The sequence below is a fragment of the Metarhizium brunneum genome, chromosome 1 (assembly GCF_013426205.1).
Source record: "Metarhizium brunneum chromosome 1, complete sequence".
Lineage (NCBI taxonomy): Eukaryota > Fungi > Ascomycota > Sordariomycetes > Hypocreales > Clavicipitaceae > Metarhizium > Metarhizium brunneum.
The window spans coordinates 2,446,598-2,471,305 of record NC_089422.1 but is presented as its reverse complement, the minus strand read 5'-3'; the positions used below and the strand labels follow the sequence as shown (position 1 = coordinate 2,471,305).

Below are 24,708 nucleotides of genomic sequence, written 5' to 3'. Positions count from 1 at the left end.
TTAAACGTCGTAGATTTGCCTCGGGTGTGTATTTATTCTGATTGCGTCGCCTGCCATCTATCTAGTAACTTACTACTACCAGGAAAGCAAAAGTGTGTCCAGTAGGCGTTAAATTTCGATCACGTGATCATTCACATGGTCATCACAAACAAATGCGTGGTTATGATTGGAGCTTGTTCGTGTTCGGCAAATGAGTCTTGCCTTGGTTTCATTCAACCCAGACTTTCCATCAGCTTGTTGCGGCACAGAGTCATTGGAACTCGCCAGCATGCGGCCGACGATACGTGTGCTTGCGCGCTACCTGGAGCCAGGCACTCCTACCGGCCTGGCCGGTCTATGGACTCATTCCACTCCTCGATCGACGCTTCTCTATCTTTACGGGACGACCCTCAACAAACTCCAATCCATACCTGAGACTTCACTTTATCGCCAGTCTGTGGAGGCTGTTACGAAACACCGAATGGGTCTTGTGGAAAATATTGTCCCTCCTGGCTACAACGAGTGGGCGGCCAAAGCCAAAGAGTTAATCAGCAAAAACCCCGAGCAATTTCGAGTTGCCAGCGGTCGAGTTGACGGTAGCGAGGCCAGAACTGTGAAACTCGGGGACCGTGTATTTATAATCGGTGCGAAGCATGAAGCTGGTGATATACGTTACGAAGAATGGGATGGAGAAGCCGACGAAGGTGGTGAGCTCGAGGGCATTCGAACCCCAGCGGAGAGGCAGGACCAGGTTATCTGGGCTGAGCGGAAGCCGTTACAGGACCACGAAAAAATCGAATGGGAAGATGAACCTCAGTTGACTGCAGAACAGTATGCTATTGCCCGTCGGCGACATCCCATGGTACTCATGATCTAACAGTTGGCAGGGTGCAAGAGCTGGAGCATAAGATTGCCGCCGGTCTTATCGAAGAGGTCATCCAAGTCGCAGAGGGCGAGCTTCTCATCATTGACACCATGGAGAAGGCCAGGGTGTGAGTGTTTTCAAAGCTTAATCAATACCCGTTTTGTCAGCGTATTTCGCTAATCGTACAACCAGTTGGGAGGATTTGGAGGAACGGCCTGTTGATGGCCAATGGGAATACTTCGACAGGAAGACTATGTAAGCAACGCGGTCTTGTTGCGTAGATGTAAAGTAGATTATCTCACTATATTCTTCGAAGGCTTTCATTGATGAAACACGACCCATTGTCTTTTGGGATCATTTCAATGTTTAATTTTGACCGTTACGGAATGGCCTGAACAGACGTCTAGCCGATAATTTTGTCTGTTATTGATGCGCTTAAATACCGTGTGTCACTGAGCTTATTCCACGTACTATTGGGCAAACCCGCCAGGAAAGTACCTGCCTCGTCGGCATCGCAGCATTGTTCAATGAAGGTGGGTCCAGTTCCTGCACACCATGTCAATTGAGCATTTTCCTACCAGACATAAAATGCTTTAAGCCACCTCTTCCTCTCACCCTTTCCCTCGGTTGCGACCCAAATAATGGAAAGATGCAAACGGACGCACCATATCAATTACCCTCGCCACGTGAGACGGCCAAGCGGAAACGGAGATATTCTTACAGTGGCAGGGCACAGGGTAGCTCATTGTCAACGAACTTGCCAAACTCCATCAACCCTTTCAGCCGTTCGCCCAGCGAGAGGCGTCAGCTATCTCTAGCTGGTCTCAAAGACACCGATGAGGATCCAACACGAGGGATTGAATGCTTTCCCCACCGCGGGATCGATCGTAAGGCACCTGAAGTGACCGTGTCAGAGGAAGAGGAAGAGGAAGAGGATGACGCGGACGAGTTGGATGCATCCGAAACGTCACAGGCAACAGCAGAAGAGCCTGTAAGGATGGTCAGAAGTGGAAAGGATAAACGAAACCAGAGGCGGCCGAGTTTGGCACATCCATTCAGTCGGTTAGATACTCTGCTACGATCTATCCACCAACTTCTTGACCAGGCGGAGATAACAAAAGCAGCAAGATTATTTGGCATTGTGCTGCAACTTCGGCCTGGCAGCAGACCCATTGATGTTCGTCAACATAATATCTGGGCAATTGGTGCTGAAATAACCATAAGAGGAGGCGAGGATGTTACCTTGCTGCACCGAGGTTTACAACATGTCGACATTGAAAGCCATGAGTATACCGACGGCATGCTCTCCGGATCAAAAAGTTACACACGCATTCGCATTCCAAGGAGACGGCACCCTTCAGAAAATCTCAAAAAGCTGAAGGCTTACTTTGGGGCGCTCATTCAGAAATATCCATATGATCACAAGTTTCCTAGAAAAACCTCAGCACTACATTTTCAGCTTGCAATGCTGACATGTGAAGTATACAGCTGCCATGCCATGTATGCCTCAGCGGATTCACCCACCACTGCTCTGCAATTGGACCTGGAAGAGGTACCCCCGCAGATATCAGATAGGTACTCGGAGGATGTCTACCAAAATGACCAGTCGGAGATGACCATGAACGTCAAACAACCTGGTTCGGAAGTAAATTTCCGAATTCAGAGGGAACGTAACCAAATATACGCGCGTGAGGCTCTGAAGGATATTTCTAAGAGGATGGACTCGCTCATCAACGAGTTGCCGTACTCCAAAAATCACCACTTCCTTCAATTACGGGCAACAGTATCACTTCTCATTGCAGAGCTTCTAGCCCTAGACAATGGCAGTCAGCAAGGCATCACGAATGAACCCACAGCAGCCATAAAGTCGGAGCAAGAAATTGCCAGTATCATGCTGCAAAGAATTATCGACAATGGTGGACATACTGCCAGACCATTAATGGACCTCATGGGTCAATGCTCAAACTTAAAGAAAGAATTGCAACAACAAGTGTTGTATGCGTCACTGCCAATCAGAAGCACATAAAGTACTATATAATCGACAATTTGCAGCTGCAGCTGGCCGTCAACCTGTACTTCGGCTACAGGGCGCTCCTTTAGCCCATCTCTGCAAGATCAACATGGTGTTCGAGCTTCCGACTACCACACACCATTCTCCCCCAGGGCTCCATGCAGCTTGCCTCCCGACGAAGTTCGTGGAGGAAGACTCCGTCTTATGGGCTCGGAGCGGCTCATGGGGATCCTCAGTGCTATATCTAGATGCCCATGATTCTAGAGTCTCTGGGCTGTATTCACTGGCTTCCGTCTGCCCCGTTTGCCCCGATGCCAGTGAGTCCCTATCACTACCAACCCCCTTGAATCTGCCCATAGCGTCCGCTCTTTGCCGAGGGGTGAACGGTTTGAGCCAGCTCGGAGTAACTGCCGCCTTCGACTTGCCTTGCAAGCCTGCCATGACCTCGTGATACACAGTAAGTCTCCGAAAATCCCAGAAGAAAATGTTCCCTGCTGCATTGCAGAATGCAAGTACGGGATTTTGGTCTGGGACATGGAAGAGCTTGAACCGCATGAAGAATTGGGGACCGCAGTTTGGAGTATGAAATTCGAGCAAGCGTGTATACTGTGAAGGGCATTGCGGTGATGTGGCTGGGACGAATGCGGATCTCGTAAGGCGATCCGGGTCTTCGTAGCTGGTCGGGACGACGTTTTGCGGTGTTGGAGCAGCGCTTTGCGGTGGCGGCAATCCCTCGGACGAAAATCCTTCAATCCTCCAAAGAACAATAACGTTATCGTGACAAGCACGGGAGAGAACACAGTCTCCATAGAATGCGACGCTAAGGCAGGATTAGTTACGAGTGATAGCAAGCATATTTGAGATGGTTGTAAATTCATCGGGTTACACACCAATCGACAATTCCGCTGTGAACAGCAGACGTAGAAAAGTGCGGATAATGAACTTGAAGAGGGGTGGTGATGGCGTCCATTGGAAGATCGGGAATAGTCCACTGAGAGTATGTGGTGTCAGTACGGAGATCATGGTGTTAGTTCAGGGAACTAGACAAACTAGATTAATTATTTGATCATGTCCAGCAGATAAAATGTATCTCCCAGTGTCATGAAATGCCTTGAACTATCAGTGTCTGCTCGCTAAGGTCGTGGTGCCTAAAAAAGAGGTTCTCACAAGGGAAAGCAAGTTCCAAGAGTGGCCCTCGCCAGCTAGGATGCAAAGACAAGGTTGCTCCTTGTGGATAGGGTCAAGGCTCCATATTCGGACGCTAGTATCGTCTGAAGCCGAAGCAATAATAGACGACTCAATCGGTGATGTAGCTAAATCGTTTACGTCCTGAAGTAACGTGAGTATGCGGAGGATTACAATTGACGATGAGTCAGTAAGAGAATAAGCTGCTCACCCCTCCATGGCCAACGAAACACTGTAACAAGTGAGTTAAAATCCAGTCCCATTGAATTTATTGGAAATGGCATTTACATTACCTCTACTAGGCTCCCATCGGAGACGTCGTATATTTTGACCTTGGCATCGACGCCGCCTACGCAGATGTATGGAGTACCTGACACAGGATCCTTTGTCCATGTACAACAACAGCCAGATGCCTCATCCTAGTGTAGAAATAACTCGAACTGTCAGAATTTAAGCTGATGCCAAGAAATAAATCATGTTCCCGTTCAAGGTGAAATTGCTACGCACATCGTCATCTCGAATAATGTTGATAATGGCGCAAGGGTTGGATTCACCTGTACTTGGTGAAAGCTTGCAGATAACAATCTTGGCGAGGTGTTAGCAAATAAATATGACGGGAACTTGTTTGATTTCTATTCTTCAGAAAAAAACAAAGAAAGTGAAGATGAATGATCACCCCGAAGGGATGTTCTCACATGTTTCTTGCTCACAGCGGCAAATACTGGGTCACAGTCCAAAGGCTGATAGGGACAAAACTTGATATCGAAGAATTCTGGAAGTATGGAAAATGTTAGAACTAAAATAAAATAAAACGAATGGCGCTTATTGTGGCTCATAATACCTGCTACATTGTCGTCGTGGCCAAGAAACCGCGTGTCGTTCTTTTGATGCCATTAGTGATGAACTGACGGGAGAAGACCCCGAAGATCAGGTAGCTTGAATTGGCCATGGTATCACCTCAAATCCAATAGAGACGCGTAATTTTGGTAGCTCAAAGACTGAGCCATCGGTTGCCGCCATGAGGCGCTGATAATTAGCTGCGAAGAACGTATTACTGTGAATGCCATACCACGAACAACTGTTGGGAGAGCAAGTACCTATAGCACAGAGTAACGTTGGGCAGGTAGCCTAGTTGCAGGAATTTCCCAAGCAGTTTCGGAAGGGGGTTAGGGGGACCCGTAAAGTTGAGACACCAGAGTTGTGTATATTTCGTTGAGGATATGCGGTGCGAAGGATATTGATCTTAGTTGACCTCCTAGGCAACGAATCGATTCATGGATACGAAGGCCCCGTGGTTCAATTGCGAGATGTAACCGGGCTTAGTGATATCGAACTCGTTGACCTCGCTGGAGCACGTTTCTCGTACACTTGCGCGAGATTCTGGATTTCTCTCAGCATTCAATGTCAGCCGTTGGTTGAATCACACACACCTGTGCAAGTGTTTGAGAGAGTCGATCCACTGTCAGGTTGATGCGCCAGTGTCCAGGGAGTACAACGACTACCAGTACCTACTAGGTACCTACGGGCGATGCCTGTTTCTGGTAACCGCCATCTTCGTACCAGGTACTCCGTACCTACCTACCTAGATCCGTACTGGACAATAGGAAGATATTCAGTACCTATCAGCTATTGTAATATAGCTGATATTTTTTTGTTCATTTATCCAAACTTTTAACGGCCCGTGATGATTTAGGACCTGTCTTTTGATAGCTGCACTGTCATCATGAGCATGCACCACTAGCTTACCTAGGTACTTAGGTACCTAGATAGGTATTTGAGTACTTAGAGGTAGGCAGGCCTAGATCAGCGTTACGTCTGATTGGCTGGGGGACAAGCAATCTTTTTTGGAAGCTCTGAGCAACGTCAGCAATGGCCACATAGTGAAGTTGGCCACATCACTTGGTGGAATCGCGCAACGCCCGCCCTTCATACCAATCTTGAGCTTCAAGGAATCACAGTGATCCCGTATCATATAACTCGGGGAGACCTCCTAGTAACAGAACTACTCTGGCAAGAATCACTCTTTTGTCTGTTGCATTACACTGCCCTGTTGGAGGACACTCGCCGTCAGGGGCACGAGAGTTCAACTACGTTACCCGCGTCATCTTCAGTACCCACGGTCGCTCAACATGTCTTCCGCAAGCGCAAGAGGAAACTACAGTCATCCCTCCCTGGAGGATGATGATTTAATTGACCCAGATGATGGTACGTACTTGTGGTGATAACAAGCCCCCCCCTGGCCGTTTGCAGAACCAAAATATACCATCTACCAATTCTCCAATTTCGACAGTCGACACGTTGCTAACAACAGAAGCTGATTTGAATGACTTTGACGACCCTCTTGAAAATCGGTCTGCGCGGCAGCCTCTCTCAGGAAATATCGGCTCCACCTCATCACGTCCTCTCAATGAAAGCTACCTCACCTCGTCGATTCCGGGCGAAGACAGACGAGCGCCACAGAACACTATAGACGAGACCGTGTGGGAAACAGTACGCCGAGACTTGCTTGCGGTGTGGGCCAAGTTGAGAGAGGTCCTTTACCCTCGATATCTTCTGGGCGGCACAATGTTTGATTCTGAAGGTGGTTTACGAGGCGCCTACTCTAATATCCGCGGGGCAGGCATCACAGGGACAAGAGAAGAACTCACAGGCCTGGCCAGTCGTATGATGGATGCGGAAGCGCTTTTGCAAAGTAACATGAGCCCGGGACTTCGTGACTGGGACCTTTGGGGCCCGCTCATCTTTTGCTTACTTTTGAGTCTATTGCTTAGCATTGCGGCCCGAGCTGAGCAAAAGGATACTGTCTTTAGCGGAGTCTTCGCCATGATCTGGCTCGGCGAAGCTGTAGTTACTCTGCAGATCAAATTATTAGGCGGTAACATGTACGTTTATGAGCATACTTCCTTTCCCTTGACTTACTAAGCCAAAAGATTGCTATGTAGCTAACTACTATTCAGCTCCTTTGCTCAGAGTGTCTGCATCATTGGCTACACCTTGTTCCCTCTTGTCATTGCTGGGCTGCTTTCGGCATTGGGATTACACTGGATTCCACGGATACCCGTGTACATTGTTTTGGTTGCATGGTCACTTGCAGCTGGCGTGAGCATCTTAGGAGGCAGCGGCGTCGTCAAAAACCGAGTTGCCATTGCGGTATACCCGTTGTTTATCTTCTATATAGGTCTCGGATGCTTGTGCTTTATTAGCTGAGTCATTCCGCTATGAAGACCAGGAACAATGCCTAAGAGGTGGTGAGTCTGGTGACACTTCAATGTGCTGGATGTAGTGCTGCGGACCGAAGAGCTGGAGACTGTTTCAGGGAGTTTTGTTCAATGCTTTCACATTTTTGTACTTTATTGGTCGTTTATTAGAAGTCTGGATATTCACAGACTTCAAACGGTTAATGTGCATGGTCTCATTTTATGATATGATGTTTGTATGTCCGCTAATCAAAGTAAAATGGTGACGACATCAAGTCAGGTGCACTTAGAGCTTGGTATTCAAGAGCTTGTGCCCAAATCAGTGTCAGCATCGCCAAGTAATCTATGAATGATGCAGAACGCTGACCAAGTGAAATTGTTGAAGCGCTTCCATCGTGATATGGAAGTCCAAGTCTAATGCCTGATTCTCTAAAATCATTGGAAGGACCACATGTCTCGTAATTTGATAATTAATAGCACAGACCGAACGCCAGCCGACTTGGCCCTGGTGACCATTTGACCCCTCACCTGAAATAGTAGTGAGTGGGCGGTGAAAGGGGGCCGTATGGCTTTTCTAGCACGCTAAGACGAGGAGCCACAGTGATTGGACCAGCAAACAGCAGCCTCCCACATTCAAATGTCCCACGCGTGAGCGTGGTGGTGACGACCAGGAACTCCATGCTCGTATGTGTGCAGACCGCAACCTGCCGTCGTCGAATTAAATACACCAGCAGCGACCGACCGATTGAGAACTCCCACTGAATCAAGGAACGACGGGGCTCTGACACCATTTAGGCAGCCTTCGCCTCTTTTCCCCTCTCCTGCTGGGGTCTGTTCAGTCTACGCAACCAAAGATCCTGACAGCAAAGAGACTGTTTTACGCGCATAATCTGCCGATCTTTCTTCAGAGGGCAATAAAATAGCTACTTTGCTCCCATTAGACGGCAAACCTACGGCCGCTGATCTTGTAACAGCCTTTTTAGTCTCTACCAAGTTGTTCCTATCCGAGTCTCTGCGCCTAGCCTAATGAAACTGCGCAATTTGCGCACTTCTCACTCCGTCAACTATCACTCTTAGCACACCGCCACCACTCACCCGTCATGGCCGACGATGTACAAGGAGCAGGATTCAGCCCCAAGAATGAACCCACGCATGTCGAAACTACCGAAGATGCTGAGACGCGCGCTACTAGACGTGAGCTTAAGCAGTCATCCATCTCTGACCAACCTGGCAAAACAACTGCTACCGATGACAACCGCCCAGAAACGCCTTCCGTTGGCATATCGGATGAGAAGATTGATGAGTTGAAGGAGCAGGTCTCCTCGCCTAAGAAGAAGCGTGCCCATGACCAGCTAGATGGGGAGCAAGATTCGCAAGACAACGACGCTACGAGTGTCACATCTACTGACTCTGCTAAAGACAGAGCCATGCGGCTTGAGCCGCAAAAGAAGAGGCATCGTGATGAAGAGCCTGTTGATATAGTGTCGGTACGTCCAAGCTTACTGTTACAACCAAAAGACATAACTCCCAGCCACTCAAATAACTTAGACTGACGTAAGGTCAATTTGCCTTGATGCAGCATCCTCCATCAGGCACAGAGGAAGTAGATCAATCAACTCAAAATAATAGCAAAATGCCTACTCAGCCGACGAAGGAAAGCTCTAATAGTACATTTGCGGAGTCGGCATTTGGCAAACTGGCATCAAGCTCTTCAGGCTTCGCAGCTTTGGGATCATCCCAAGGTGGCGGGTTCGCTTCAAATAAGCCAACTCTATCGTCTTTTGCGTCGGTGAAGCCTGTATCTAGCTCAGAAACAAGCGGGACAAGTGTAAACAAAGGGCAAGCCGGAAATGCCCCGAAGTTGTCGTTCGCTTCGAATTCAGGCCTTTCGCCCTTTGCAGGACTCGGCTCAGGAACCAATGGAGTTGGAAGCAGTAAATTCGGCTCCGGGTTGTCAGGAATTAAGCCATTGGGCAGTTTCGGCGCTGCTGGTACAAAGCCCCTCCAGAGCGAGAAAGCAGCAAAGCCCTTTGGAGCACCGGAAAGCGATGCGGATGACGACGATGATAATGATAACGAGGAAGGGGATGATGAGAGTCAACCTGACGATCAAGAACGAGGCGCATCGCCAGAGAAAGATGCAGATGAGAAGAAACGGCCTAAGCTCCACAAGAGTACGTTGACCTTTCTTGGTCTTGGTTTGCTATTGTATTTGACTTCCTACTGACTGGATTACCATAACAGTTGCGGTTGATGATGGCGAGGCTGGTGAGGTTACTGTTGTGTCTGTACGAGCAAAGATGTTTTGTCTGGACAAGAAAGAAGGCTGGAAAGAGCGGGGAGCTGGCATGTTGAAAATTAATGTCCCTCATGCAAGCGTTGAGTTTGACGACGATGGTGCTGTGATTCCGGGCAGCTTCGACGCGTCAGGTCTAGAAACAAATGGTGACTCTGCTGATAGCGACTCTGCAGGTCCCAAAGTTGCTCGTCTTATCTTGCGTCAAGACCAAACCCATCGAGTCATACTAAACACTGCAATTCTCCCCGCTATGGAATTTCAAGAGAAAGCTTCTTTGAAGTCTGTTGGTATCCTATTCACCGCTTTCGAAGGAGCAGAAACGAAACCAGTGAGCATCACAATCAGGGTGAGATCTTTTCAGCTATACACTTTTTCGGTTGGTGCAGAAGGTACTGATTGAGTTACAGATGTCTGCAGTCAATTCAAAACTTTTTTTAAATGAAGTTGGTGCCATACAAAGGGAACTACGAGGGAACTAGCCGCATGCTTCTGGTGTGTCAATTAACTTGCACATGTGAGGGTTCAATCCGACTGTGCACTAATTGATGATCTGCTGACGGACATGTAGCGCAAGGTACCGTTGCAACAGAGGTCTGTTTACGAAAGGGGCTTGACGACAACATGTATGAGTATGAAGGTTATCAATAAAAGAAAAGGGTGATTTAGAGGCTTCAGAAGGCGTTTATTTAAATAGCCAGGCATTAAAGGATACAGACGCAATACAAAGAACTGACAAATGTACTCAACATTGTTTACAAGATCCGTGAATGTCAAGTCACCTATCACCCACGCATCGTCTGTGACACCACGCACGTGACTACGCGTTGCTACCACGAAAGCCCACTCACGCCCGGCTTAAACAGTTTTCGATTCAGGTACGGTCTACACGTTTAGCAAAATTGCTCTGCACGACTGTATGGATACTTAACGACCTTTAAAGTAATATTTTCCTGGTTGCTGATTTGCGATGAAGCCTGATTCTGATCTCAATGATCAGCAGGCTGATGATCACCATAGCCATCCTGATAAGAAGCGCAAACGCTCCCTCAATGAGCAACAGAGTCTCTGCTTGGTACAGCATGGAAAGGATGTACTTGGGAAATCTGCTGACCAGGAAGAAAACCAGCCTGAATTAGGTGGAGGGACTAAACTGACTGTGAAGAAGGCACCGTCTCGGTGTACAAGCTGTGTTATAGAATGGCCTGATGCGTTCAAAGTGTTAGAAGAGACTCATAAGGCTTTGAATCTAGTCTTTACATTTTGTTGCAGCCGGAAACATCTTGCAACAACGTTTGAAAACATAAAGCCGACAGTCGAAACTCACATTAAGCGACCACTGATGGAGGAAGAGGTGGCATTAGTAGTTGCCTTGCGACCCGAGGGTATCAATTTTACTTACGTGGATGAGCTCATGTTACAGCTTGATATTAAGGGCTCAGAAAGAGATGATACGTTTAAGCCCTCGAAATCCTCTCGCTCGCAAGCTCCCGCGCATGATGCATCCGTAGGCGGATGGACGGGAAACGAGAGCCTGGATGATCACAGCCGCAGTAAAACCGGTAATGGTAGCCGAGAGGTGCTATTCTTTGAGTTCGTCGACGGAGACCTAAAACGCGAGGTGCAAGACAAGAAGACGGGCGAACCTGTGCGGCCAAACCGCAAGCTTCGCGACGAGCAGCTGAAGATGCCGATATACGGTCAGAAACAGATGGCTCAGCTAATTGAGAGGAGAAACCAGAAGTTCAAAAATGCTATAAATCTATTTCTGAACAAGTGTGTGCAAGATGGACTGGATCCTGATGTAACTCTCAGGGAGCAGGCGCAGGCTTTCATCCCGAAACCATCTCCAACGAACGATGTCGCAGCAGAGTCAAGACCAAGTACAATACCGGGGAATATCCCGAAGGAGCGTAAATCGATACCAGAGATTGTGCAAGAGCTGAAAGAAAGCTCTTGGTATACAGGGCAAATCGTACCGGACGGCCATAGGGTTTTCGAGCCTCAAGAGGCTATTTATGGTGATCTTGGTTTCCTGTTGACTCAAGATCTTGTCAACGCGCTGTATAATGCCAAAGGTATCACGCGCTTCTATGCTCACCAAGCGGAGGCCCTAAACCACCTCCACGAGGGCAAAAGTGTCGTCGTGGCAACATCGACCAGCTCGGGCAAGTCTTTGATATACCAGCTCCCTGTCCTATACGCACTTGAAAAAGACTACAATTCCAGAGCCATGTACATTTTCCCGACAAAGGCATTAGCGCAGGACCAGAAGCGGAGTTTGAAGGAAATGATGGTCTACATGCCTGGCCTTGAAGCCACAGTCGTTGAAACCTTCGACGGTGATACGCCAATGAGCGAACGCACTGCGATTCGTGAAGAAGCCAGGGTTATATTCACGAATCCTGACATGCTTCATGTCACAATATTGCCACAGGAAGAACGTTGGAGAACTTTCCTGAAACATTTGAAATACGTAGTAGGTCTGTAGAAGCCTGCCTATCCCTCTGCATTATCACTCACTAATTTGACATTGTATCCAGTTGACGAACTTCACTATTACAACGGGCAGCTCGGTTCACATGTTGCTTTCATCATGAGAAGACTAAGACGCATTTGCGCTGCAGTGGGAAACCGGCGAGTCCGCTTCATCTCTTGTTCTGCAACTGTTGCCAACCCGAAGGAGCACTTCGAAACGATATTCGGGGTTAAAAATGTGGCGTTGATTGATTATGACGGATCCCCTTCGGGACGCAAGGAATTCTTGTGTTGGAATACACCATACAAGGATCCGGGTGACCCCGCGAGCGGCCGTGGGAATGCGAAGCTTGAATGTGCCAGACTTTTCTGCGCCCTCCTGCTGAGAGGTGTCCGAATCATAGCGTTTTGTCGGGTTCGAGCCCAGTGTGAGATCTTGGTTAATGCCATTAAGCAAGAACTAGAGTCTCTCGGTCGACCAGAGTGTATAAATCTAGTTATGGGCTACCGAGGTGGTTATACCGCCGCAGATCGCCGCCGTATCGAATCTGAAATGTTTGAGGGCAAATTGCTAGGAATTGTCTCGACTACAGCACTGGAATTGGGCATCGACATTGGCACTCTTGACTCTGTCATGAGTTGGGGGTTTCCTTATACAATTGCAAATTTGCGTCAACAGAGTGGCCGCGCGGGGCGGCGTAACAAGGACTCCTTGTCTATTCTTGTTGGGGATGGATTCGCGACAGACCAACATTACATGCAAAATCCAGATGAGTTGTTTACTAAACCTAACTGCGAACTTCAGGTCGATCTTAGCAACATGCTAGTTCGGGAAGGGCATGTCCAATGTGCGGCATACGAATTGCCAATTAGACCTGAGCAAGATGCTCAATATTTTGGAGCTGATATTTCCGACGTTTGCAGGACCCGCTTGATTCAGGATGAGATGGGTTACTATCATTGCCATGATCGATTTCGACCTCAGCCATCTCGCTATGTCGCAATACGGGACACAGAAGACGAGCATTTTGCCATTATCGACATTACAAATGGTCTGAACACCGTATTAGAGGAGCTAGAAGCGTCAAGAGCTACATTCACCATATATGATGGAGCCATATTTCTTCACCAGGGCAATACGTACCTTGTGCGAGACTTTCTCCCCGACAGACAAATGGCCAAGGTAGAAAAGGTGAAGGTGGACTGGACAACTACCCAGCGAGACTTCACAGATATTGACCCAACAGAGACAGAGGCGATTCGGAAGATCCCATGTTCCTTATCCCAGGCTTACTATGGAACAATTAAGATTCAGCAAAATGTGTTTGGGTATTTCAAAGTGGACAGGAAGGGGCGAGTTCTGGATGCCGTCCAAGTCGACAACCCGCCAGTTATCCGGTACAGCAAGGGCATGTGGTTGGATGTTCCAAGAACAGCACTGGACATTCTTCAAGACCGACGTCTGAATTCGGCCGCGGCGATCCATGCCGCAGAACATGCAGTCATGAGCTTACTTCCTACATTTGTCATTAGCATGCCAGAAGACGTCAGGACTGAGTGTAAAGTGGCGCTGAAGGAATTCTCCAAGAAGGAATCGCAAAGAAAGCGGCCTGCAAGACTGACATTTTATGACGCAAAAGGTGGTGCTAGCGGATCGGGCATCAGCACCAAAGCATTTGATCACATAGATCATTTGCTGAACATGGCGCTGCGGCGCGTTGAAGAGTGCCAATGCCAGCGTGGCTGTGTTGAATGCGTGGCATCGGTCATGTGTAAAGAATCCAACGAAGTAATGAGCAAGGCCGGGTGCCGTGTTGTGATCAGGAGTCTGCTGAATATGGAAATTGACGTCGATCAGCTTCCAATGGGGCCGGAAGAATTTAACCCAGTGGGCTTCGAGACTGTTATACCAGCTCAGCCTGTACCCTCTAGAGGCCAAGCAAGAACGAAAATAGGCACGATGAAAAGCGAGAGGCAGGATGGATAACTTTGTGGTGATATGCCTTATATGGGTGGGTTGGATGGATGGGCTGAGATTGGCCCTGGTTAGCATGCATGCCTTTGACAATGCTACACGCAGGCAGGTATTGAATCAATACTACCAGACGAATAACAGCCACCACGGAAGGGCTTCTTCCAGACCTTCAATGTTACGAGTCACGACTGCGGAGTAGTGCCCAGGTGTGTTGTCCCCATCATCCATGCAACAAACTTCAAGTAGGCAGAGCGTGGCGGTTCACTGCGATTTTTGAGAAAGCTGCAAACGAGTTGGATGCCTAGATGCCGACCACTTTACGGAGTACACATGCAAGGTTCCACATGAGTATACTCTCTGGTGCTACTGATTCGAGATGACGCTGGGCATTCATCGTTCCGGCATCCCGCGTTGGCCAACTCGACATTCGAACCTTCTTGCGATTGTACTCAACCGGGCTCGCACAAGACTGGCCATGATATATTTCGATTATACAATGTGAATATCTCGTCACAGAGCATCTAGATTTCAGCAGCTGAACCTATCATCCGGTCTTCTTTGCTTGAATAGCCACGTCCGCGGCAGAACTCGTCATGCTCTTCAAATGTAGGACATGTGTCCGGACCAGGCTCCTTTATTTATTGGGAATGATGCATGCACTAAATACCAGTGGTCTATCTGCGGTCTATGTGGCTGAGTCTTCATGACGAAGCTCAACTAGAAACGACGGGCAGGACGTTACATACTGTTGGGCGGCAATGCTCTATATTTTGCAATCGAATGCTTGACTAGCCTCCTGAATTCGCCTCAGAGTTACGAGAAGAGAATAAAACTTGGCGAGCAAGTATGCAAAGAGGCTATTCAAAGATGGAATAGTTTAATCGAAACGCGTGGAAGCTCAGGTTCGGCGGTGCCTCTTGGAGATACGATTGACGAAAAGTTTATTCTAGATATAAAAGAAGAACATGGTCGGGGTGCTGTGAAAGGTATACCAATTCTTTCTTTCTTTCTTTCTTTCTTTCTTTTTGTTCAGGTCCACAGGCCCGGAGTACTTGCTAAATAGCATCAATACAACCACTTGGCTACTAGGTTCCTAGTCCTTGGGAAGAAAAGTGCTTGAGACGAAGGTGATCCTTTTGCCTAGGGTTACTTTACTCAGAATACCACAATATTCTCATCCGGCCATCCCAGAACCCTCAGTGTTTCGCAGACACCCTTTTCCATTTGTTCCGGGCCACAGACCAGAACTATATCGTCTTTGTCGAGCCTTGGCGATCCGATTTCGCTTGAAATCAGGTCCTTGTCAATTCGGCCAGTCCGTCCTTCCCATGTAGAAGACGGACGACTGAGGCAATGGAGCAGGCTACACCTATGCTTCGCGCTTGATGCCATTTGGTCAAGCTCCAGTCTACACAAGATGTCTTCCTCAACACGATTTCCGTCTAAAATAACGCACTCGGTGGGGTCATCGGCACCCTTTATCATGGCTCGAAAGACTTGAAATATCGGCGTGATGCCCGACCCGCCACATATCATGTTAAACCTGGATACATGGCGAGGTTTCCCAGATATGGAACAGAGGCCCCTTCCAAGATACTCGAATTTTCCCACTGGTCCCTTGAAATCAACAAAGTGTCCCACTGGAATAGAATCAAGTGCCTGTGTCATCTTGCCACCTCTACGTTCCGGAGTGCCGTGGTAGATTTTGATCAAAACATCGAGCCATCCTCGGTCTGTACCTTCGGAAATTGGAGTATAAGCCCGGATGATTGACTCTCGAGTTACCGGGTCGCGCAGCCTCATCATCAGGTGCTGCCCAACAGGCAATCCGACTTCTTGCTCGGCGTGATCTAGCTTGAATCTGAAGATCTTGGAGTCTGAAGAAACGCTGATCTTTTCCTGCAGGGTTGCTTTTGTCCAGACTTTGCTGTCAAGAAACACGCTTCGACTGGGATCGCATTCATTAGTCTCGCCGGACAGTTGCGCTAGTGCATCTTCGTCGAGTTTTCCAATATGATACGCAGGCATCATAGCTTTGGCGTTTTCACTGTCTGAATGGAGCCGCAGTTAGCATAGACAGCATACTAACAGCAGGACGGAGCACGTCTTTATTGGGAGGCTATTCTTACGAATTGTGACAAATTCCTCCGTGACATCTTGTCCAGCAGCTCCAAATATAGATGCAGAGCCACCGGGATGACCCTCCAAAAACGGTGTTCCGTCGTATACCTGTCCATCAACAATGAACCAAGGTTCCTGTTCACCACTGTGGGATTTCAATTCACACATGGTAACCAGACGGTCAGCTCTGGGGTTAGTCATGCATACATCCTGTTCTGGTTCTTGTCCCATCACATCTTCAGTTTGGCCAGCCAGCTTTTCACCCCACGAGCCATTTGTGAGATTGCCTCCTGCCTTCTTGATCCGCTCCATCCACCCACCGGGAATCAAAGCAGGTTGCGTAGGGTGCTCAAACTGTAATGCGTGGCCGATGTCATGGACGACAACCCTGAACCAAGGGTTGTTCATCATACCCAAAACACTCCAATACATGTCTCTGGGCTGTACCATGAGGCTTTCGTCCATTGCTCTGACCATGATGTCCGTTGTTGTTTTGAGATCTCCGATGTCAATGTCGAGTTCCCAGAAACACCAACAAAACGATGTCTCCCGCCACCACATGTCAACTCTTCCGCCATATAGTCTTTCTCCGTCGGGAGCAAGGCGATATCGGTCCTCGGGGTAATCAATATTGGCCAATCTCCAAGTCTTGCCCTTGTCCAAAGTAACCTCGATCCGAGTAATCCGTTTACCCCCACCACCATACGCGTATCCCCGGACTTTATAAGTGCTCGAGTCGCCATTTAGTAAAAGTGTTTCATTATGTGCCGGGTAACAGATGACGCTATTGGTGTTAAGGTCGTATATGGCATACCGCTCGTCTTTCCATGTATCTGGCAGGTCGGCACTTGCCTCGGGTGTCACCATAGTTGGCAGAACTCTATTGTCATAGATGTGGTACCAGTTATCGCTTGGTTTCTCGGTGACTGTTATCCTCTTCAGCCATTTGACACTACGGCCTCCGATTTGTCCAGGGATAACGACCCGAACAGGCTTGCCGTGATCAGGGTGCAGAACACAACCGTTCATTTTATGAGCAACCATAATACCTCTGTTTGGATCTAGGCACCAATTGAGCTTAACAGACGTCCCATAGTAGCCGTTTGGCAGTTTATCAGCTCCCTCGAAACATACATATCTCGCACCTCTCCTCGGTTTTGCCTTGGCTATCAGATCGCCAAGGGCAACACCAGTCCACAGAGCTGTTGAGAGACCGGCTGAGCCCCATGAGAAACCCTTTGACTTGCGGACCACATTCTGCTCCTTGCGGCGATTGCCCGCGCAGACAAGAGTGATGGGATATGTCACCTGCTCATAAGATGCGATGAGCTCCCTGACGCTAAGAGTAAATGGATTCTCAACAAGGCCATCGACGGTGAATGTCCACTGATCCATGTCACCATCGTCACATCGAGGTACTGGCCCATGGTTTCTAACATAGTGAAGGTCCTCACTAGTTAAAAACCCTTCATCATATAAGTCGCGCAGGGGAGGCTCGCAATTGAAGGGATGTGTTCCGGTTAGTCGAATCAGTCGAGCGTCTCTTTCAACGTGGCTGTCCGGCGTTTTGAGATCCTCTGGTCGAACTGATTTTTCCGAATTTGTTGGGGGGAGAGGATAGATGAGGGCGTCGTTATTTGCTATGGTAGGCGATACAGGGAAAGTGATATCGTTGGAATTGCCATCCGCACTACACCTCCGAGATCTCCCCACGGTGCTGGGGGGGCTCGGAGGGAATACAACGGTTTTCTGTTGGAAACTCGGTTCCGAGTTGCTTTCAGACTGGGGCATGTTGAGCCTCGAATAGGCACAGGGTGCGCAGGAGATGGAGGTTTAGTTGAAGGCTGAAGGATAGAGCTACCTGTAACGGGCCCTCAAAGCAAGTAATGGACAATGGATTGAGGGGAAGAGAAAAGGCACATGTATGATGCAAAATAGCGAGGTCCTAAAAAACTATCTGCATTATCGGGGGATACGGTGTGGAAGAAAGAAGCCTTGCTTTTCGGGTCGAGATTTGTCCAGACGGGATCGAAGTTGCCAGAGTCTTATCAAGTGTCAAAGCTCGAGGCATCCGGATATTGGGAGTAAATCTTACACATGGGATGCCCTTTTGACCGCATAGTTTCAAGCCGATTACTCAACTAAGGTTGGATAGTTGCCAATCACAGCCATGCCACTCTCGAGTCTGGACGTCACACGTTGAGGATACAGCATTTGATAGAGTGTACTCTGAGACCAGCTTACTTCCGCGGAAATCTCCATACCCAACGCATAAGGGTATCAGGGGGTTGTGGAGTGGATGGAGATAAGGGTTCACTCTCCGGAGATGCATCAGTCGCGGCAATGGCGATGGTCACGGACGAAGGCGATGGTTCAACAGCCGGCCGGCTTCAAAAGAATCGGGCCACTATCGGATATGGGGCACCGTGTCGATTTGCGACTCTGTAACTAGTGCCAGGGAGACATTTGACGACGGCCATGGAGGGAGGAAGGTTTCACACCTTGGGTGGTGACAAAGGTACAAGACAAGTCCATTTCGACGGGAAGCCAGGATTGAACGACGGAAGTTTTGACAAAAATTGCGGTCCCAGTAGCTACTGCCAAGTACTAGGTAGGTACTGTAGACGAGGCTTTCCAAGGCTTTCAATGTGTTGAGTCTTTGGGAGAATATGCTTCAGGTTGTCCGACGCATCATTAGCCTTGTGGTCGGGCCGGGCGGAGGCAATTCTACTGATGTCGATAAAACTAATCAGAACGGAGGCGCGTGCGGCCAGTCTAGAGGCAGCTAGCCAGGGCGGGCACCTTGGCCATGCCCATTCATATTGGAGGGATTGATATTTGCACACACGAGTTGTTATCATTTCGAACGAGGCGTGTGTTGGTCGATACGTGCGTACCTAGCTAGTTGATACGGTGGACTTATCAACTGGCTGAGGAGCCCATGTCGTGGCGTCAATCGAGGCTTATCTTCAATCAACGTGATAAGGGGTCAATCCCTGTCTGAGTCTAGGTTCCAAACATGGTCCTGACTGGCTTTCATGTCTCCAAGTCGCGTGGACTTCTATCAGTAAATTCTGCGCACCTCGTAGTCTGTCTACCTCTAAGTACTTACCTAGTAAGCCTAAGTTCTAAGTACTTAAGTACTTGAGTAGTGTAGAAGCATCAGATGATTGTATGCGCCTACTAGCGGGTACATACATATCAATTGATAAGTACTTAACTAATGTACCCGACCCGCAAATTGTCTACACATGCAGCTACTTAGTAGATTACCATTTCCACGATACTTGCTCCATACCATTCATTCTAAGACACCTGAGGTGAGTGACTGTGAGTCTGACTGTGCATGTGCGGCAAAGGAAGGGGACAGGGGTGGGAGTAATACTCGTAGACATTCGACAACATTTTGATTCCGGCAGCCATCGACAGAAAAGCATACGATCATAAGTAACCTCGAACTTTGTTCAACTCTTCTAGGGCACAGCAGTTCAATATTCAATATTCACAAAGCAAATTGCAAACTGGAGCCCTCAATGCTCTCGTGCAACTGGACCGAGTAGAGAGCTGACTGCTGGCACCAGGTACTGGGTACTCGTAGACCAGCACTGACCACATGCAGCATTAAATGTCTTGACAGGCAGCACAACAGCCCACAAAATCTTGTAAAATTGATCGCTGATTGGCTTCTGACGGCAACACCTGCAGTGCCGTTTCTGGTTGCCCTCTCCACGTGCATCGTCAACTATCCACCGCCATCCTCGAGCTACGTTTGGCTTGTCACGACCATCGAGGGGTTGCCATGGACCGGCAAAGGAAGCGTATGTACCCTGTTCGCTTACCATAAACATCTGTTGCCATGACTGACAACACTTGACAACAGGCGAGCTGCGCACCCTGAATATCAGGGCATGGGATGGGGAGGCTGGTTTGTTTCTCATGTATCATCTACTGCTCACTGAATTCTCGCTAACCTAGTCCCTATGCAGATATTCTTGTCGTTTCCAATTCACTCGATTCATCGCTGAAGAAAAATACGGCCTTCATCAAGCGTCTTCGGACCGCCATCAGCCCCGCTACCCTAGCGACTTTTTTACAAGAAATTCGGACTCTGAGCCTGCACAAGTACCTCTCCGAGATAATAGCCGCCTGCTATGAAGGTCTTTGCAGGCTCAAGTCTCCCGGGGAGATCGAAGCTGGCGTTGAGATCGTGAGCGCCCTCCACCAGCGCTTTGGACCGACCGAGTTTACTGAATACCTCGCCTGGCTGCTGGGTAAGGGAATGGCTACTCCCGACAAGACTTCTCTCAAGAGTCTGGCCATCGAAGTCCGCGAGAAAGAAGAAAAGGAAAGAATCACCCGTCAGAGAGCCCTTCTGCGAGTCATTACCGAGCTGTGGTTAGTTGGCGTTGTCAGAACCCTGGATGATGCCACAAAGCCTGATGATGCCACAAAGGGTGCTGCTGCTGGGAAGGCTGTTGAGCTCAAGAATCGAGCAAGCTCAACCAAGGCTGGTGGTGCTGCCGAACCTTTCCCCCTAGAAGTGCTCAAAGATCTTCTTGGCTACGACCGGGAGCATGCCAATTTGCCACTGCTCGTCATTTTTGTCAAGTCATTTAGCTGGGATATTTTAGGGGTCAAGCCCACCGGGTCAGACGGTCGGAAAACGGTCGAGGAAGATGGTGCCACGAGTGGCCAGAACGACATCGTACAAGTGGTTGACGAAGCCACCGAGTTAAACCAGACTCTAGATCAGCAACCATTCACACCACCCGATATGGCAGAGCGATTCAGGAAAGTTTTGAAAAAGTATTTTGACGATGTGGCAGCGCATATTGTGAGGGACCAAAAGTCTATCCAATCTCAAGCTCGTCGAAATGCCGAAGCCTACGTAAAATCCGGTGAAGTGTTCGAGGACCGCCAAGCGAACTACGAGAAGCAAGTCAAAGCGCAGGAACGCCTGATATCTAATGCGCAGGTCATTGCTGATGCTATTGGCGCTGAGATGCCCGACTTGAAAGAGTCGTACGATGCCCTTGCCACCTCCAGTGGCTCGATAGGCTTGGTCAAGACGAGCGAGTATTTGCGAACCATGGGCGAAGGTGCCGGAATATGGACAGATGAGGATGAGCGTCGATTTTATGAAAATCTCGTCGATCTCAAAGGCAAAGTCCCACCGATTCTACTCGAAGACGGCAGGAGGAAGAAGGTCGACGGCGAGGAACAAGTTGGCAAGAAAACGGACGCTGCCTCAGAATCCTCGGATGCGGCAAAGGCCGCTGCTGAAGCTGTTGAAGATCAATCAATGGCGATAGCTAATAAGACTATTGGTGCTCAAGTCGATGCCTTGTTGGCACGTTTACCAGAACTTACAAACAAGGACGTCATTGACCAAACTGCCATTGATTTTTGCTTCCTCAACTCCAAAGCCTCTCGCAATCGACTTGTGAAAGCCCTCACAGAAGTGCCTAAGGGGAGAAGCGACTTACTCCCGTCATGGTCGCGATTAGTTGCTACACTTGGCAGATATATGCCCGATGTACCCAAAGGACTTGTTGATTACCTAGATGCAGAATTTCGAAGCTTGCAGAGGAGAAAAGAAAAAGACTTTTTGGGACAAGTCAGGCTCAGCAATATTCGATACCTGGCTGAACTTACCAAGTTTGGTGTCGTACCTGAACATGTTGTATTTCATTGCCTTAAAGTCAGTCTTGACGACTTTTCGCGCATGAATATCGAAATTTTGTGCAACCTGATCGAAAATTGTGGTAGATACCTTCTCAAGAACCCCGAAACTGCACCACGTATGGCCAGCTTTCTCGAAACTTTGCAACGGAAAAAATCTGTACAGCACATTGGACAACCAGAGCGTATGCTCATCGACAATGCTGTATACTACGTCGATCCTCCTGAACGACCTGCTATTGAGCAGAAGGAACGAACTCCAATGGAACTCTTTATTGCGAAGTTGGTGTATAGCGACATGACTAAACGCAACTATAGCAAAATTCTGAAGCAAATTCGGAGGCTCCACTGGGAAGAAACTGAGGTATGGCTGGGCGGATCATGATCGCAGGTCCGACCGAAAATCCACACAGAGATTGCTTTGCTGACTCAAATTCACTAGGTTGTGTCTATCCTTGAAAAAGTATTTTCCAAACCTGGAAAGGTGAAGTATGGAAATATTCACCTATTAGGCATTCTCCTAAGCGCCATCTACCGTTATCACCCTGAATTCGTGGTCAAAGTGATCGACAATGTTATCGAGTCAGTCAACCTGGGCTTAGAACAAAACGATTTTCGATTCTTTCAACGCCGAATTGCAGAAGTAAAATATTTGGGAGAACTGTATAATTATAGGATGCTGGAGCACCCTGTCATATTTGACACCATGTACAAAATTCTCACATTTGGATATGGTGAGCAATTACAATGGACCCCCTGGCAAACCTCTTTTTGCTTATTATTGCTGTAGGAGGACCACCAATTCCCGGTCGACTTAACCCATTCGACCCTCCGGATGACTTCTTTCGTATTCGCCTCATCTCTACGGTTTTGGAAACCTGCGGAATGTTTTTCAATCGAGGAGCTGCCGGCAAGAAGCTGGATTATTTTCTATCTTTCTTCCAGGTAAGGGTTGCAACACTAGGGCATGTTTCAGTTTTGTGGCATTGAATGCTGGCTAATACTGTTTGATAGTACTATATTCAAACGAAATCTTCCCTGCCTATGGACATCGAGTTCGTTGTTCAAGACATCTTTTCACTCACCAGGCCGCAATGGAAAATCGCTACCAGTATCGAAGAAGCCACTAAAGCGCTTCAACTTGCCATAATTCAAGATCAAAAGACTGCCGGTATTGATAGGGCTGCAGAAGTGGATGACGCCACCAGTGGAGCTTCATCCGACGACGATAATGCTGATGTAGATGACGTCGAGCAAGACGGTGAGGGGGATGAAGAAAGTGCCTCGGAAGATGATGAGGTTGAGGTAAGCTGAACACCGTTCTACTTATCGTTTATTTTCTAACGTTGAGAATAACAGGATGGAGATGATGAGTCTGCCAATGATAGTGACTTCAATGATGAAGCCATCGTGGTCACCCGCCAGGAGGAAGTCGTTGACCCCGAAGACGAGGCTGATTTTGAGCGAGAATATGCGAAGATGCTGGCTGAAAGCCTTGAATCTCGGAAGTTCGAACGCAAGCCACTGTTTGATGTGCCTCTACCCGTGAGACCGAAGAACCGAGAATCGTCGACGGGTGCTCCTCAGGATCAGGAACCGTCTGCTCCGAACCATAAAATGGCTTTTTCGCTTTTGACAAAGAAAGGCAATCGACAACAGGTTTGTTTTCATGACGTGGGAGTTCTATTTTTGTCGCATTGTTCACTAATGGCACACGCGTAGACTCGCACTGTTGAGCTGCCATCTGATTCTACCTTCGCCATCGCTATGAAGACTCAGCAGCAGGCTGAGAAGGAAGAACAACAGCGCATCAAGAATCTGGTTCTCAACTACGATCTCCAGCAAAGCGAAGACCAGGAAGGTAAGATTGGCGAAGCCAGACCTGTCCTGTACCGTTTATTACACTAACATTCTCTGTAGGTAGTGAGAGAGCAACAACATTTTATCACAACCGAGTTGACCGCTCGAGTAAGGATCGGGGCCAGAGGGTTAGAAAGCTTCAATTGAGTGATGTCGATTGGTAACAATTAGGCACAAGATCAATAATGATGCATTATAATCCACACCAAAACGTCATTTAGTCAAAAAGAGTCATGAATAGACCAGAGAAAGACTTGATTCTCCAAAGCAACTACATCGCATAAATAGCATACTCGAGTCTAGCACTTGGGGCTACATGACGGGGGCTGATTGTGAGATGGTGGGTCTCAATGAACCAGTTGGCTGATGGAGCGAAGGCGCAAGAATTTTGGGAACAGAATCAGAAAAAGTTCCTCATGATATGTCGGTTAGACGTTGTGGCGGATGATGCGGGCAAAAGTGACATCAGTTCTTCAGACTGGATTGCGCTACGATGACGAACATCTTCCATCGGAGCCGCTTCAGACAGCTGATCCCAGATTATAATGCAAACGAGTGTCCACAGCTAGAGGCTGAACACAATATATTTTGACTGGATCAGAGAGCAGGCCCTTCTTAGACAAGGCTTGTTGTACAGGCCAAGACCTGCCGCTGAGCAGCTTTTAGTCGCATGTTACTGCTGGCGTTACCAGATCAGATGGACACAACGAGTTGCCTGGCATGGCTTTTGCGTTTCCAAGCTGATCGAATTTGACCAGCTTATGCCAATAGGGCCCTGAAATATGGGAGATAATAGACACCTCCGACAACCCTTTGTGGATATATTTATTCTTTATTTTTTCGCATAAGAAATGGTGTGACATGCAGAATTACAAGCTAATCAATGGGCATCCATGCCGATTTTTGTAGTGCCGTGGGATGTCCAAAACACCTTAGGTATTGGGTACCTAGGTAGGTACCTACTCACTACCTAGATCTAGGAAGTAGCAGACAATCGATCGCAGAAGGTACCTTCCCGTTCTAAACTCAGAACCACGGTTCAGCTCTGGGCCTTTCTCG

The 24,708-nt window shown here is 48.3% G+C and overlaps 7 protein-coding genes across 7 annotated transcripts; 5 read left to right on the top strand and 2 right to left on the bottom strand.

The window, feature by feature from the left end:
- Positions 1-268: 268 nt before the first annotated feature.
- On the top strand, positions 269-2,870 carry nuo-32 (NADH-ubiquinone oxidoreductase 29 subunit; the record flags this gene model as incomplete). Its single annotated transcript, XM_014694262.1, has 4 exons — positions 269-810; positions 867-971; positions 1,037-1,099; positions 1,574-2,870. The coding sequence occupies 4 exons, from the start codon at positions 269-271 to the stop codon at positions 2,868-2,870; spliced, it is 2,007 nt and encodes a 668-aa protein (XP_014549748.1).
- A 39-nt stretch (positions 2,871-2,909) lies between these two features.
- eed (Polycomb protein eed) lies at positions 2,910-5,060 on the bottom strand (the record flags this gene model as incomplete). Its single annotated transcript, XM_066129632.1, has 9 exons — positions 2,910-3,675; positions 3,746-3,846; positions 4,023-4,184; positions 4,252-4,272; positions 4,334-4,459; positions 4,548-4,625; positions 4,736-4,812; positions 4,882-4,921; positions 4,998-5,060. The coding sequence occupies 9 exons, from the start codon at positions 5,058-5,060 to the stop codon at positions 2,910-2,912; spliced, it is 1,434 nt and encodes a 477-aa protein (XP_065986070.1).
- A 1,109-nt stretch (positions 5,061-6,169) lies between these two features.
- Positions 6,170-7,247, top strand: G6M90_00g007600 (uncharacterized protein; the record flags this gene model as incomplete). Its single annotated transcript, XM_066129631.1, has 3 exons — positions 6,170-6,245; positions 6,352-6,922; positions 6,998-7,247. The coding sequence occupies 3 exons, from the start codon at positions 6,170-6,172 to the stop codon at positions 7,245-7,247; spliced, it is 897 nt and encodes a 298-aa protein (XP_065985787.1).
- Positions 7,248-8,337: 1,090 nt separating this feature from the next.
- NUP56 (Nucleoporin NUP56) lies at positions 8,338-9,936 on the top strand (the record flags this gene model as incomplete). The annotated part of the gene is made up of 3 exons (XM_014694265.1): positions 8,338-8,724; positions 8,817-9,411; positions 9,482-9,936. The coding sequence occupies 3 exons, from the start codon at positions 8,338-8,340 to the stop codon at positions 9,934-9,936; spliced, it is 1,437 nt and encodes a 478-aa protein (XP_014549751.1).
- Positions 9,937-10,503: 567 nt separating this feature from the next.
- Positions 10,504-13,998, top strand: HRQ1 (ATP-dependent helicase HRQ1; the record flags this gene model as incomplete). Its single annotated transcript, XM_014694266.1, has 2 exons — positions 10,504-12,016; positions 12,077-13,998. The coding sequence occupies 2 exons, from the start codon at positions 10,504-10,506 to the stop codon at positions 13,996-13,998; spliced, it is 3,435 nt and encodes a 1,144-aa protein (XP_014549752.1).
- Positions 13,999-15,141: 1,143 nt separating this feature from the next.
- NIA (Nitrate reductase) lies at positions 15,142-17,898 on the bottom strand (the record flags this gene model as incomplete). Its single annotated transcript, XM_014694267.1, has 2 exons — positions 15,142-16,037; positions 16,116-17,898. 2 exons carry the CDS (start codon positions 17,896-17,898, stop codon positions 15,142-15,144), a joined length of 2,679 nt encoding a protein of 892 aa, XP_014549753.1.
- A 2,008-nt stretch (positions 17,899-19,906) lies between these two features.
- UPF2 (Regulator of nonsense transcripts UPF2) lies at positions 19,907-23,813 on the top strand (the record flags this gene model as incomplete). Its single annotated transcript, XM_014694268.2, has 9 exons — positions 19,907-19,925; positions 19,988-20,032; positions 20,094-22,153; positions 22,232-22,523; positions 22,580-22,734; positions 22,804-23,094; positions 23,149-23,448; positions 23,512-23,650; positions 23,710-23,813. The coding sequence occupies 9 exons, from the start codon at positions 19,907-19,909 to the stop codon at positions 23,811-23,813; spliced, it is 3,405 nt and encodes a 1,134-aa protein (XP_014549754.2).
- Between the last annotated feature and the right edge of the window lie 895 nt (positions 23,814-24,708).